Source organism: Ctenopharyngodon idella, chromosome 8 (genome assembly GCF_019924925.1).
Source record: "Ctenopharyngodon idella isolate HZGC_01 chromosome 8, HZGC01, whole genome shotgun sequence".
Classification (NCBI taxonomy): Eukaryota; Metazoa; Chordata; class Actinopteri; order Cypriniformes; family Xenocyprididae; genus Ctenopharyngodon; species Ctenopharyngodon idella.
The window spans coordinates 27,014,725-27,031,161 of NC_067227.1; the positions used below are offsets into that span (position 1 = coordinate 27,014,725).

General features: G+C 36.0%; 1 protein-coding gene across 11 annotated transcripts in view; it reads left to right on the top strand.

Annotated features, from left to right (window-relative positions):
* The window catches only part of LOC127517634 (N-acetyllactosaminide beta-1,3-N-acetylglucosaminyltransferase 3-like), a 133,653-nt gene that overhangs the window by 19,040 nt on the left and 98,176 nt on the right, over positions 1–16,437 (top strand). For 3 of the 11 annotated variants that reach the window (XR_007931335.1, XM_051903556.1, XM_051903557.1), the window contains one exon: positions 346–1,089. The exons of 3 other annotated variants lie outside the window; for them this stretch is intronic. Coding sequence is in view for 6 of the 8 variants with exons in the window: in XM_051903556.1 (XP_051759516.1) it covers positions 346–397 (52 nt within the window). In the remaining 2 variants the exon portion in view is untranslated. Of the gene's footprint in view, positions 1–345; positions 1,090–2,798; positions 3,001–9,711; positions 12,280–16,437 lie in introns of those variants that run through there. 5 more of the 11 variants (XM_051903550.1, XM_051903551.1, XM_051903554.1 and 2 more) reach the window with 5 other exon arrangements.

Genomic DNA, 16,437 nt, shown 5'->3' on the forward strand with positions numbered 1-16,437 from the left:
AAAGGGCTTGGCCATAAACGATATATTGAGATCGCAATAATATTTACGTCGATAACAATTATAAGCTCTGGATATTTTTACTCAATATAGATTAATCTAACAGCCTATCACGCAGCTGAAATAAATGCTAATAAGTGATTTCTGTGTGATCTGTGTGAATGAAACACAAACTCACACACGTGACACTCAATAAATTTGTATTACATTTATAAAAAAAATCTTTACAACATGTACATTTCAGATGGTAGCCGCCTATCATACACTGTTTTGCATATTGATTTTCCTGTTTACATTTTCAAATGCCATGCTTTATTTGCATAAATAATATGTTGCTTGTGTGTTCAGGGTGGCACACAGAATGCTTCAACATAATATCACAGGCTGTGTTTTCCTGTGAGGGGAACTGCGCACTTCCTTTGGGGGATGTCACAGTGCCTGTTTTCTGCTATGTTTGGACAAAAGAGAGTAAAGTGAGGCAGGAAGATGGATTCTCTGCAAAATCCTGCTTGGTGACGATAATCATACAGAACAACTGTCAAACTGAATTTGAACTCAATGTAGCATGTAGAAAATACACCATCATCACTGTATCAGACTTTTTTTTCCTTTAACTTATGTGTTTAGGCGTAAAACTCCCATCTCCATTTCAATAATTAACTGACCATGTAGTGGCATAACAGAGCTGTGATGACGTTTATTAGTTTTGAACTTGTTTTAAGATGATGTTCTGTTTAGTTTATATTGCTGTAATTTGTGAAGTGAATGTCCATTCAACATTTAACTCTTAGGTACAAGTTGACAATCTGTCTTTTCTTTTCTTTGTAATGTGTGCATATAGACAAAATCAGTTAGGAAAAGATTTTGAAATTTTGAAATTCACTGCTGAAAATGCCTTACATTACAGAGATAGTTTATATTTATTGTGTGAGAAGAAAAAGAAATGCTATTTATTTTTTGGTTTGGATCACTTTAAGTTCTAGCTCTTTCTTCTGATTATATATAGTTTGAAAAAGGCATTGTGAATGCTTTTAATGACCCATGGTATTGTGATATGTTGAGTTTGGTGAAATAAATTATATGGGTTGGGAATTGTATTTTTATTTTTTTTACTTTGTGTGTGTGCGCATTTAGTGATATGGTGGCAATCTCAGCTCTGTATGGAGCTTATGAAGAGACTCTTGGGTCTCTTCATAAATCATTAATAAAATAAATAGAGTTGATGTCATTGAGGGCAAATTCCAAAAGGTAAATCTTGCAGAAATACAGGGTGACTTTAGGAAGATATGCTGCTGAATCCCTTCACAGACCCTTTAAAATGGTCGTTAAGCCTTTTATGATCATGTGATCCTGGGTGTCCAGCCGGTACATAATTTATTTAAACAAAAAGGAGAAATATTTGTTACGTTGTCAGGTTTGTTTTTACCTAATGTTGCATAAAGAGACCGTACAGAGATGGCTGAAATAAGTTTTAATTAAAAAGGTAATAATTGCCAGATTTGTTGTCAAAATTTTAACCGCTATAAGCATGAATTTTGCTGTAAACGTGGAAGTGATGAATATCTGTGAGAAGGGTGTGTCAAACGGTCACATGTGAGACAGCAATTTCATGCTTCAAAGCATTCAAAGTTCTCTGAAGTTGTAGGGGAGAGTGATGCTCTCTTCTGAGTGGAAGTTGCTCTGAATTTACTTTTCTTCTGTATTGTGACATGAATCTGAGTGTAACGGATTATCAAAAAAGAAAAAATGTGGGGTGGGGATTTGGCTCTGCATCGGTTGTTGATTTGGATTTTTCAAGATGTGGGAGTTGCATTCAGAAACTGAGGAAGATGTTTGAAAGTTTTCAGGAGTGGGGTTTAACTAGACTAAATAATTGGAGAAATCTAGCTTATGTTCAGAGAGAAGTCATTTTCAATTCAATTCACATTTATTTGTATAGCGCTTTTCACGATACATATCGTTTCAGCTTTACAGAGAATGTACTTTCACACTTCATGTATTTTCACATTTGATGAATATGTGATGCAAACATGTTAACTGTTAGGCAGGCAATTTATTATGTGATGATACTTTTTACAATTTATTACTTTCCCATACTGTCAGATAAAATGGACCTCAGGAATATAGTCACAGCAAAATGCAGAGCAGAGTAGAACAGTGAAGTCAGGGACTAAAAATGACACAAACACAGGAAGTGCTGTTCACTCGAAGTCAGAGTTTATTGAGCTTGGGCGTTAAATAAAACAGTGTGGCTCCTATAGGAAATAACAATACATTCATTAAAGGTGTACATGACCACAACAGATTAAAAACAGGAAAAGATAACAATGAGAAAGCATCTATTTTATTTTTAATTTAAATGGCTTGTCTCACTTTTGGGGGCCTTTAAGGGAGGGGTCTTATTGCACATCCTGTTTCAGATCCTTGTTCATCTAAAAACAAACTTTATTTGCATTCACTTTAGATGGAACAGATTTTAGTTCCCCATGTTCCTGAGTCAACAGGATTGTTGTCCCAGGAACGTTATTTACTCAGCAAAATCACTTTATTGCAGTTTGTTTTAATGTCCTTGAGCAAATACTTGAATATTTTATAATACTATCGTCAAAGTATTGTATTTTAAACTTTTTTGCACAAAACAATCATGTTTTATAAGAAATATGTTTTTGTAAGGGTTTGAGTATTACATTCTTTTTTTAATTTATCATTACATTACATTACATTACCCATTAAGCTGGCAACCTTGATAGCATTGTTCCTCATGCCGTCTAAGTAGGCGGCACACCAGGTTTTGAGAGACTGCCTCTCTGGCTATGTTTATCCTTTCAAATTTTCCTCTAGAGACCGCTGAACTACAGAGGCTCATGTAGATTTCCTCATTAAGAGGAGAGAGAGAGTTTGAGCAGTGAATACAGGGTGGGGTTGTTAAAGCGCATTTTGACATGAATAAAACCTCAAATAGACTTACTTGTGTCGATGTTATCCGAAGAAGCTAACGGTCAGGTAAGATAAATATGTTTTCTATCTGGTTCGTTTAGATCACTAAACAATTTACTCTGTTTTTTTTTTTCTTCAAAGGTAGGTGTATTTTTGAAAAAAATTTAAAAAAAATAATTTTTCGACGACAAGATGTGTTTATGCTGCTACTGTTACTGCTTTATAGCTTAATTTGATTATTCTTCATTGATTTTATGGTATGATTCTCGCATGTGTTGTATGTCAAATCGAACGAAACAGTTTTGTAAATAAGAGAAACTATTAAAACTACGGTTGCCATGACATTGACATTAACAGACAAAAGGACTAACGTTTTGAGTCACTGAAATAGAACAACTTCGGTTTTTCACGCAACTTCCTCCTGCAATCCATTGCTTCTCAAAGAGATGAAACACGGGGCAACTTTTTGAGCAAATTTGATGAGCGATGTTGCTTGCGCCCTTCGCCATTGAGAATGGGCATCAAATTTCGTATCCATTTAGAATTTTGTTGCCCATTCTCAATGGGAAAGTGCCCAAGCAACACCGTGTTTCATCTCCTTGAGAAGCAATATCATCACCTTCAAATTACTCTACATTAATGCTGTGTTAATGTGTTGTACAGTTAAATAATGTGTTCGCCCCAAAATGAGAATTCTAGAAGAGGGATGTCTCCTTCAATCATTATTTATAGTGAACAGTTAGCCGGGAGATGGGAGTTTTCCTTTAAAAATGCATTTCAGTGCAAATGATTAAGCAATCATTTGGCATTTGCGCCGACTAATGTTTCTGGCGGTGGGTGCCCACACTATAATGTCAATGTTAAATCCTGGAGAGAAGACAATTCTAGATTCACGGCTGCACATGCAGGAGGACAACGCACATGTAATATCTGAGCGAGAGCGCGCACGCGTCCAGTTTTGTGCGAGAAGGGAATCCGCCTGTGAGCGGAGAGATTCCTGCTCGCGCGTTTGATGTGGTCGTGTTACAATAATGCGCGTTCAACATTTTTCATTATAATAACGGCATAGAACCCGCATTAAATTAACTATTAATGTGAGAAGAAAGTCGCAATCAATTTTTTATTGGTTAAAATGAATAGAGAATATCTAATGTTTTTTCTGTAGGTGATCGACCATTCGGCGCATGTTTGTTGGAAATATTTAACATCAGGATGGATGATTACATGCTTTAAATCATCAGTTCGGGCAGCTTTGATTTTATATATATATATATATATATATATATATATATAATATATATATAAATACAGACATAAATGAAATGCGGGACACTACTTAAGTCTTGTGGGACGCGGGACAAAGCTCACAATTTCGGGACTGTCCCACAAAATGCGGGACGGGTGGTCACCCTAAGGCTAATCTACTAATTAAGTAGTGACGTAAGGAACGCCGTTTCTGGGTCCAACGCCGTTCCCCGGCTCGTTTCACTTGAGAGTTCCATCTTGATGGCCGTTTATGAGCGCTATTTATTCATATGAAACATTTAACAGTTTAAAAATGCTTTAAAATGCATTTAAAATACTTACAGTCTACACAACAGTCTCCGTCCGTGCTCACAGCGTCACAGACATTAATATTTTAACGATTTATAAGATGAATCACTGTCTGGCCATCTTGGATTTTGGTATGGAGATAAAGGTTATGATTATACTTTTTTGGTAGTATTGCACCACATCATGTGTGTATATTAGCACCATTTGTTGTTTTCTTGTGGTATGAGCGTTCGGACCCGGAAGAGCTGCTACGTCACGTCGGACTTAACCGAATTCAAATAGGCCTACCTCAAAATTTGAGCGGCGTTATTTAGCCTGTATGCAAAAACAGTGTTTCCAGTTAAAGAGAAAAGATTGGTTAAGTTTCCACACTGCTATTAAAAAGTGTGTTATTCTGATTTTCAGGTCGATTAGAAATGGTTCATACCTTTAGAAAAATACATTTAAACCCAGTTAACCTTCCATCTATTATCTAGCCTAGTTGTAGCCAATATGCTAACGTTACTGTTTTAAATATTCCGCTTCTTCTGTTATATCATGAGATTTTGTCCAAATGTATTCAAAAACAAGAAAAACTGAGCGCCCATATAGCTAGCTACAATAAATTTTATAACCTGTAAATTTATGAAAACGTATAATGCGAATGCGATGCACTCGTTCCAGGCAACCCGTAACCCAACCCGTTTTTCCAACCTTCTACCCGTGAATCGTGGTTTCAAGTTGTGACTTACGGGCTCAAAAACCTGCCTGGAATGCAGCATTAATGTCTCAGATGCGGCTATTCCAGTGACAGACAAGATATGTCATTCGCTGATCAAAAACCTCGCAACTCCATCTGAGCTTGATTTTCGTAAAATTTAATATTATAATGACACATGCACATGTTTGACATATATAAAGCCACAATACCACATTTGATGACACTGCTTAATTATTTAAAAAAAAATAATAATACTAGGTTTCCGCCCAGCAGTGATGATAAGTAAATTTGTTGTTAAATCATCATCATCAACATCATATATAACCTTATTGTGTTCCTACCTGACTTGAGCTCAAGTTTCACATTAAATGTGAGCACCACTTTTAATATAATATCCAGTTTTAAAATGCCAATTGAAGTAATGCATGTTTGTTCAATTTTGTTGTTTTAGTGCATAGTGGTGTGCCATGGGAATTTTTACTTATCAAAACTAGAACAAAAAGGTTGCGAAACACTGGCATAAATGCCACTATGTTAACTGTCTTAATAACTCTTAATAACTTAATAACTCTTAATAGTCTGACCAACTAGCAGTTAGCCGATGGGTAATGAGCCTTCAAACTCAAATTAGACCAATCTTTTTATGTAATGTAAAAAGATATGAGTAGTCTTTTAAAAGAAAATTAGATGAACTTAGTCTGAGGAATTTGTGCAACCAGCCTATAATTGATGATTTTTCATCAGTCAGACTGATGTAAAGGCATTTATTGCCAATAGACCAACACTGCAAGTTAACTGAGTTTAAAATAGCATTTTGATCATGGGCATAATTTTCTGGTGGGACAGACATGTCGATCCCCACCGCTTTTGCCAGGGTCGATATTGTCCATACCACCTTTGAAACATCTTGCGGCACGGATGTAGCCTACCTAATAGACTACACATGAAACATCTCCAGTTGACTAGCAGAGCATTCATTTTGTTCGTTTGTTAGATAAGAGGCCATCTGGCACTGGAATGTGTTGTTTTTGAAATCTTACTTACGTTGCTGCTCTTATCAGTGGTGTGCAACTGTTTGCTAAGCACTCATGCTTTGACCTGAATATTGACCTTATTATCAGAATAACGCATTGAGAAGAATGTGTAACTGTAGTGACAAAAATAATAATATACAATAGGATGAATTAAGATTCAAGTCATCTCAATGGCAAAAAGTGTTCCAGTCACCCTGAATTCACCCTATATATATAGGCTATAGGGCTATAGCTCTGGAAAAATTGAGAAACCACTGCAAAATTAGCAGTTTGTGTTTCTTCCCAATTTCAAATAAAAATGTTGTCATTAAAGCATTTATTTGCAGAAAATAACAACTGAAAATACCATGTTTTCAGACTTCAAATAATGCAATGAAAACAAGTTTATTGGGCTGGCCAGGACAGGGTCTTGATCTGGTGGTCCTCCATCCACACCTTTATTGGCCTAGCTCTGTGGCATGGAGCATTGTCCTGCTGGAAAAACCAACCTCAAGTTGGGGAACATTGTCAGAGCAAAATAAGGCAAGTTTTCTTTCAGGATAACCTAAACATCAATAATCAAAGATTGGTTTTGGCTAAAACAACACTGTTAAATATAAGTGTGGACGAGGCCGGTGCCTCCAGGGTTAATGTGCGTGCAGCACAGGTCTCAAGTTTTTCATGGAGGAGCATAAAAGGAGGAGCGACGACAGTGAAGGACGAGAGAGGACTAGGCCTGAACTTTATGCTATTTTTTGTTTATGTGTGTCATCCGTGAAGGGCAGCCACTTTTAGTTTTGTGTTTGTTTATTTTATGATTATTAAAGTTGTGTGAAACGTTCGCCGGCTCGTCCTGTCTCCTTCTGTCCTGAACAACTAACCTCGTTATAAGCAATTTTTCTTACAGGATAATTTTGTACGTGGTTTGAGTATTACATCCTTCACAAAGACCAATCTTCCTAATGAGTCCAGTTTTCAGTTTTGCCCAAACACCTGGTCCTCTAATGGTTAGACAGAGACCTGGAGAGGCCTACAACCAACATTATCTTGAACCCACTATGAGATTTGGTGATCTGGGGGTTCTTCGGTAAGGCTGGAATCGGGCAGATCCATCTTTGTGAAGGACACAATAAAGTTATCCTGTGGGAAAAAAAAAAAAAAAAAAAAAAAAAAAAATATATATATATATATATATATATTTGGGCTGTCAATAGATTAATCACACATTTATCGTGAAATTAAGCATACACCATTTATCTTGTGTATAATCACAGTGTATAGTATACTATATAAGCAAAGCTTGTTTACATTTTAGACAAGTCAAGTTGTGATACTGAACCTAAACCAACCGCCTTGACCTGCATATATACGAAGTACACAGCAACATACATAGGACAAATCCAAACATTATCCTGAATGTGTGTGAAAACAACTTGAATGTACTGAAATGTGTCTGTGCATAAATACAATGTGCGATCAGTTCGTCGAGAGCACTCACACATGATTTGTTTGCGCATCAATATAACGGACTCACGCATACTTCTGTACGTCACCGCAGTCGTCTTTACTTTGATTGCAATCCTCATTCATCAAAGCTTTCATAGCAAGAAGCTGGTTTGCTTTATCCAGCCGAGAAACATAGTTTTCATATCATCTGGCCATATATATCATGTTGTTTTCCCAAAAACAAATCTTGGATTATTGATGATAAGCAATGTTTGCCCTGTAAACTTGTAATGCTCTAAACTGGAAATGCTGCGGTTCTTCACACTTCCATAAGATGTAGAAAAATGAGTAAGAAGATCCAGCCTTAAAGTAACTTAGGATACAGAAATATAGTTTGGATAAACATATGGATAATCAGTTTACGCAATTCCTACTGGTTAACAGTACAGATAATGGGCTATATGCATGGTTACTTCCTGGTTGTCGTTAAGGCTGCTCGGGCATTTTCGGTGAACTGTTAGCTGTTCATTCTGTACTCGCTGTACATCGACACAAAACCATCAGTGGTTGACTTTTTAATGTTGTATTCGTATTTTAATGCAGTTATCACATTTACCTAATTTGCCAATAAACCAGTTTTATTGATTGCAATAAAGACGAAGCTATTGGGACCATTTAAAAAACGCCATGTCTGTAATTAGACACGCACGCGCATTTTTTCCCCCCAGCACTTCAAATGTTATTTTTAATGTGATGACCACAAACATTATTTGTTCATCCTTCTGAGATTGTCCCCATTGTAAAACCGAACGTTTCAAAATGTAAAACACTTATTTAAAAATAAAAAAGACAATAATTACCACTATAACCAGCAGGTGGTGGCAGAGTAGCATTTATTTGCGCATATAGCCTATCAGCCATTTCCTCTAATCGTTTTTCAATTCGTTTCGTTTTTGACTAAATATTAAACTTTATAAAACAACTAGGTTTACATTTTGTCAATGTGAAGTATGAAGTACTCACAAAATCTTATGAAAAAAACTTCTTGTGGATGAATTACACAGAAAGCGAGCACCATGCTTTCCCTTTGTAATTACGGCAGCTGTCAGCTTACAGCGCAAGATCTTGATTTCGGCACACTTGTAAAAACACACATTTTATTCAATTTATTCTAAAGTGCATTATAAATATTTAATTTCTGATGCTTTTTTTCACACGAAAGTGTGAAAACTGATGGTCGAATTGAATTTAGCCGAGGAGGAACTTTTTTATTTATTTATTTTCTATGCTGTCTTACGTTTGAATAACTAAATTAATGCTATGGCTGACTATTTAAGTGACTATATTCTGATTATAAAATAAGTACTGCACTACTGATGCTGAACACACCAGCAAATTACATATCACTGGAAGTTTTCGAGCTATCTTATATTATTGCGGAAGTTCTAAAGAACGCTCCGTGCATATAGCCCATTCTGGCAGCATCCAACCATGATATTCTGTTCTTTATGCAAATGAGGTTATTTAAAGTCATTATCTTTGACACACTGAGGCTGAGTTTTTGTCAGGATTTCACTGGAACAGAACATGAAAACTACTTTTTTTTTCCCAAATGCCTTAGTGGCTGCATGTAATACGTTGTTACCTTCATGACCTTCACGACAACACAGCTGTCTTTCACATGTCTCATACAGCAGTTCGAAATGACATGTAATGATTTTCAATACATTATATAATAAAAGAGGGACTGTAAATCCACCCTCCAGTAGAAAGAAGATATTTTATATACACATTTGTGCTGTGTATTATTCCAAACAATAATCAACAAAAACCTTTATAAAATACTTTATATAATCACACACACACACACACACATATATATATATAAAACAATATCTTCTTGTGAGTAAATGACAGAATTTTCATTTTTTTGCTGACCTATCCCTTTCATAAATTCAGTTTCATGGACAGCCTCGAATTAAGATTTTGTGACTGGGTCTGGAAAAACCTTGTTGAGTGAACTTTTGTGCTCATACTGTGAATTGTGTCTCTGTTCTTAAACAGGTACGAAGATGAGAAAGAAAAATGAGACAATAGCATTAATTCTCATAGGTGTTGTGTGCCTCTTCATTATCATGAACAAAAATGACACTGAAGACGACGTGACACTGAATAGCAAAGACACAGATGAGATGCTCCGTCATGAAACCGATTTGCTCAGATCTGAAACTCCCCAGCCTTTTTTTTCACGATGTCAGCAGAATACGTCTGCTTATAATGTGACAGGATTTTCTACTCTGCCAGGTCATATCCAAGATTTCCTGCTTTACCGACACTGTAGGAAGTTTCCCATGCTGCTTGACCAGCCTGATAAGTGTGGCGGACCCCTGAACTCTGCAGATGTCTTTCTTCTGCTGGTCATCAAGAGTTCTCCAGAAAACTACGATCGACGAGAAGTCCTGCGGAAAACATGGGCTAAGGAAAGACTGTACAAAGGTGTGTGGATCCGTAGAGTCTTCATAATCGGAACAACAAAAACTGGCTATGAGAAGCGCAGGTTGAATAAGCTATTGAGGCTGGAGAACAATGAGAACAAGGACATTTTGCAGTGGGACTTCAATGATTCGTTCTTTAACCTCACATTGAAGCAGATCCTTTTCTTAGAGTGGATGGAAAGATGGTGCCCAAATGCAAGATTTCTCTTAAACGGGGACGATGACATCTTTGCCAATACGTTTAACATGGTTGAGTATCTTCAAGGTCAAGAGGACAATGATGGAAGTAAACATCTCTTTACCGGGCACCTCATCCAGAACGTAGGGCCTATTAGACAGTCTTCAAGTAAATACTATGTCCCTGTGCAGGTTCAGGAGTCTGAGAGCTATCCTCCGTACTGTGGCGGAGGAGGCTTTCTTCTCTCCGGCTTCACGGCCAGAACAATCTACAAAATGTCTCACTCTATAATTCTATTGCCCATTGATGATGTTTACATGGGAATGTGTTTGGAAAAGGCTGGCCTCAAACCTACGTCCCACTTTGGTGTAAGAACTGCTGGTCTGCATGTCCCACCTGGGGACATCGACAAATTTCACCCTTGCTATTACAGAGAAATCATTTTAGTCCACAGATTTCTGCCGCACATGATTTTTGTGATGTGGAATGAAATACAAAACCCACATTTGCAATGTGGAAAGACAAATTCTGCTTTTTAGAGAATCCTAAACAAAAGAACAGGGTGTGTGATTAATTTTAAAGGGAAACATAATAGCTTGCTGAGTTGATGTGATCAAGCTTGTTTTCAATTAAATGTTTTTAAATGAATTAACTTTTTTCTACACCGGGTTTTACCAATGTCACTTTTCAAATAAATGATGTGGTGTATTGCACTTTATCTGAAATGAAGAGGGTGGCTGATTTCTTTCTCAGCAGTAGTAGCTGTAGTCTTCATGGTTTTTATACTTGCCTTTAAATAATCAGAGAGTGCTTCTCCAGATATAGAGACAGAAATATTTATATCTTTCCTGTTTTAAATCTAATTTTAGCAGGATAGTTAATTAAGTGTACGAAGTGCCATTCACTTGCACACACAGTCTATGCATTAAATGACTGCTGCAAAAGAAAATTAAGGTTTTTACACCTCTGAATGTTTTAAGAAGTACAGTGATGTACTGTAACAAAGTACAAATAGGCTTGTGGGCTAATTATGAGTTTTCGGATGGTTTTCGCTTTTTTTTTTTATATTTATGAGTACAGTATATTGTGTTTTACTTTACTCGTTGTTGCTTTATTGTCCAGTATGTTTGGACATACAAGGAACAAATTCATTTAAATATACTTGGCAATAAAGCTCTTTCTGATTCTGATTCGTTTTGAGGAGAAACTTAATACTGTTAATCTCATACATTTCTCCAGACGCTTTTGTTACATTTGCGACTGCAAGAAACCAAGAAACAATAGCAGGAAATATGAGCTGAATGCGAGAATCGTTTGAGTCGAATCTTTTGATCATTTCAGTTCTTTTGATTCAAAGCGGTTCGCAAATTCAAACGGTTCGTCTGAATTATTAATAGGTTGTTTGCAATCACGTGGTTCTGGTGACGCGCGAAATACCGGTGGAGGGCAAGCAGTGAAAATTAGAATGGAAGAGATGGAGAAAAGTCCTTTCTGTGCTGGTTTAGAAAGGTATAAACAGAAAATCACAACATATGTTGGACGTGATCTTTATGTTATGAAGTGGAGAGACTTTTCCACTGAATTGAAAGACTTTCCTGCCATCGAGGAGGTAGATATAGAGAATGTGAAGCTGCCGTCACGCCGTGTTCAGTTCTAGTTTGGTTTGTTTATATCGCGCTGCCTTTCTGCTAGTGACGTTAGGGCAGTATTTTTGATTTTCTGTCGTGATTGTGAAAAATGTCGTCATTGTGGATCATTTATGCTGAATCGAGAATTGCAACATGAGCTCACATCGTTCAAAGAAATAACTGGACGGTGTAATACAATTGTTGCCTTTTATACGTATAAAAACACACTAAGGGAAGGAGGTTGAGGAGGTGACGGGAAGACGCTGTATATCAAATCTAATAATGTCACTGATTTAACCCCTATCACTCAATAAAATAATCACATAGCTGAGTGTTTTTGAAAGTGTTGTATTTTATTTTGGTGTAACATTTGCGAGTATTACTCTCACCCGGTTTGTGAATGAGTATAACTTGCACACAGCCACTTCAGAACTGTTCACGAGCTTTTATGGGTTTGATTTTGGTTGTCATTTGTTTAAATAAATACAAAACCCCCCCCCCCCAAAAAAACCAGTGTGTCATTGTCTATCATAGACCGTAAAAAGGGTATCTGTCCGCTGAATGTGACCCTCCGATTCTCCTCCGTGGCCATATGGGAAAGTGAATATTTACAAAGACAACATTAAAACTACACTTGCATTTAACATTACACCCTTCCAACAAAGAAATAAATCGGAATTCCTGCCGCTGTTTTGACTCCTTTACACATTTTATAAGCTCTTCACGAGTTCCCAGCTGGCCAAAATACCAGCATATGCAGGCTATACACACACAACGAGCGCATTTACCTCAGCACACAGCATTGTTTTGGATGTTTGGTAAATTCCTTCTCAAAATAGGCAATACATCATAAAATCCGACCAATCAGGTTGTGAATGTATCCCTATGCCTTTAGGTTCGGTATCTTTTGGTTCGGTGATAAAATTGCCAATCTGAACGCTAATCGGACCAGGACTAAATGTTTTTTCTTTCTTTTTTGGTCCGGACCAAATGAACCAAACGAACCGATCTATAAGTGTGAACGCACCCTGAATCGCAAGATACAAATGATTTTTAAAGAGAAGTCTCTGTTCAAGTAAGCCTTAATGTATGTCTTCAAATTTTAGATATAAGATATACAATTATTTTGATAGCCTACGTTTTGATGTGATAAAGTTTATTAATGTGACAGACCTCTCCCGCCTTTTCTAGAAACGTTTTTATTGATAACAGCAAATACCAACTTCAAAGGTCAAATAGTTATAAAATGCTGTACAGTTTACGTTTACTCATGGTGTCGTTTAGATGTGTCTTTGTTCTCTTTGTTTGCTTTGTCTTTTTATATGCACCACCAGAGATCCACTGAAGTAGAAAACTCACTGAATCGTTCAGGGCTGCGTTTCCCCAAAGCATCGACGGAACTTGCGACCACAGCTGTTATTTATAAAATTGCTTGTAGGCTACTTTTCATATCGATGTATTATAAATATATTAATACTTTTACTTGCATATTTTTCATGACTTACTTGAGCCAAACTTCTTTATTTTTATCTATGAAGACTGGATACATTACACAACACTGAAGAACCATCAAAGATGGTAAAATATGGGGATTTTTGTTTTTTGCAGATTCCCAATGTCAAACCTTTGAAAATATTTGGTTTCCTCTTTTTCCCTCATTTCCCTAATTTATAAGTGTTTCTTTGTGCTGTCTGTGATTTAGCCTAATTTTTATTATACTTTTTTTTTTTTTTTGCAATAACTTATTTTTTACTAACTTTATTTTTTACCTTACATCCATGCCATTTAATAATTAGCAAGTAAATCTTAGTAAAACAAATTATGTTCTTTATAGCAGTTTTGTCATTATTTTCACTTAGTACACAATGTTCTATTTTGTCTTTCTTGGGTGGAATACTGACAAGATTGATATCATAATTATCAGTTATTCATTACAATCAGTACATGTCATTCAGCTGAAAAGTAAATACAAGAACATCTAATTGCGCCTGCTGAAAGCAAAACAAGTTCTCAGGTTGTTTCCTGGTAAAAGTGAAAACCTGCAAAACCAGAGGTTAGATCTATTTAGATGTTTAGTTAATAAATAATCTGCAGTGGTTCTGCAGTTATTAAAGGGTTTTTATTAAAAACAAAAAAAAAATAACGACTTTATTCAACAATATCTTCTCTTGTGTCATTCTCCTACGCTGTTTATGTTTTGTTTTTGCCCTCAAAAACTATTCTCGTTGCTTCGTAACATTAAGGTTGAACCACTGCAGTCACATGGACTATTTTAACAATGTCTTTAGTACCTTTCTGGACCTTTAAAGTGGTGGTTAAATCACTGTCTATGGAGGAGTCAGATACCCCTTGGATTTCATCAGAAATATCTTAATTTGTGCTCCGAAGATGAACGAAGGTCTTACGGGTTTAGAACGACATGAGGGTGAGTAATTAATGACAGAATTTTCATTTTTGGGTGAACTAACCCTTTAACACTTGACATACCTGCAATAAATCGAAAATGGGCTACTTTCCCATAGACTGGAGTGAGACCATAAACGTCTCTCGAGCTGTCGTGATCTTTTTTGGCGCTCTGTGTGACTGACACATCGCTGTAGCGCTTCAGTTCAAACAGAGGCAGAGCGCACGTGAACTGATCATCTCTTCCGCTTTACAACACAAAATATACATGAATGGACGTAGGATCAATGATTACCGAAGGTATGTTGAAAGATCCAGTACAACTTACTGAAATCCATATCATTTCATATGGAATGTTAATCGATCAATCATTGTTTCAACCGCGGAAAAACACCAATAAAATAGCTTGTAAAAATGTCACATTTACTGTAACATTTACCTCAGAAAAGCCGTTCAATGTCAAAAAACAGTTTAGTCAGCTACAAAAATGAACTTAGAGAGGAGCATTTTGATATATATCCACTGTGACTATAGGCCATTGCATATTCATGTACTTAACATGTGCTTCAATACTGAATGTATAAAACCGTTTTATGACGGCCACCATTTAAATGTATAAAAACGAGTAGAAACAGTATTAAAAACGAGTAGAAGCATAATTATGTCATTAAAAATGTATTATAACAACGTTATTATAAAAACTTCTTTATGGGTAAATATGTAAGTAGCTTACAAATTGATTAATTTGAACCTTTAATATTATAATAATGTACCAGCTGTTGCTCCCTGTATAGTTTACAGCATTAGTTGAGAGATATTTTTTCTTTGAGGAAATTTGCCATGTACTGTACCTGATAGGCCCCAAATTAATCAATATTGAATTGAAGGTAATCAAATCGCAAGCTTCTGAATCAAAATTGAATCCAACTGTGAAATTTGTGTCAATGCCCAGCCCGTGTCAATAAATGTTTTTTTATTATTATTTTTTTTTTTACTTGAAGCAAATGTTGTTTTTTCCATTTATTTTCTTGTGGGAGTGCACCAGAATGCTTAGTTTATATGTTAAAATCACGAAAATTTTCTCATAGGGGAGGATGCCCCCACACCCCCCTACTATATTTACCTTGTAAACATGTCACCTTTTTCACCACTTTGGAGTTTGCAGGTATGACTTGAGCATGAATGGGCTTTTAGAAAATCAAGTCAAGCATTTAACTACTTAAACATATCAAGAATTCAACTCCCCAGCTTAATTACATGGGGAAAAAAACAATTCTTTGTTCCCAGTGAACAATTTAGCCCGTAATAGACATCAATAGCAGAAAGCATGTTTATTGTTCTATTACAATAATAGTTCATGAGATTAAATGCACAAATCTTTATCTCACTCCTCCATATTGAATTCAGTTCTTTAAAGCTCTTCTCTCTAAATTGTTTAGCAGGGTGTGACATTGGTTTTGGCTGAAGCTAAGTGCAAATCTGCACTTCCCGAAGTATAGGGAAAAGGTGGATTTGAACTCAGGTCGGTCATGTCAAAAGGTGCACATATGTGCAAGTAGCGTTGCATCCCTAACAAAAAAAGTTTATTCAAGTGTGCTATTAGTATACTTCTTTTAAACTCTTTAAACTTTTAAACTAACCTCTTTTTTAACATAAGAAAGCATTCTTTCAGTCTACTTTTTATGTCAGAAATATACTTACACTTAAGTATACTTGACTGACAGAAAAGTATATTTGGTCTATGGCCTGTACTCAATCTTTTGATTGAGATATAATTAAAAGTAATCGAAGTATACTTGGCTTGTAGTTGTGTTTACTCTTTTGATTGAGTAGCCTATTAAATATTTTTTCCCCACATTGTTACATACTGTCTCATAAATTTATTTTTTATAAAGAAAACAGATATATTCAGATGTATATGTATTCAGATGTATATGTACTTATGGGTTAGGATTAGGGTGTAGTTTATGGTTAGTTGCATTTAATTATGCACAATTTATAGTAATTACAATAGTAACTACATGTAATGTGTAACAAGGACACTGTAAAATAAAGTGTTATGGGAATTTACTTCAAGTAAATTTTA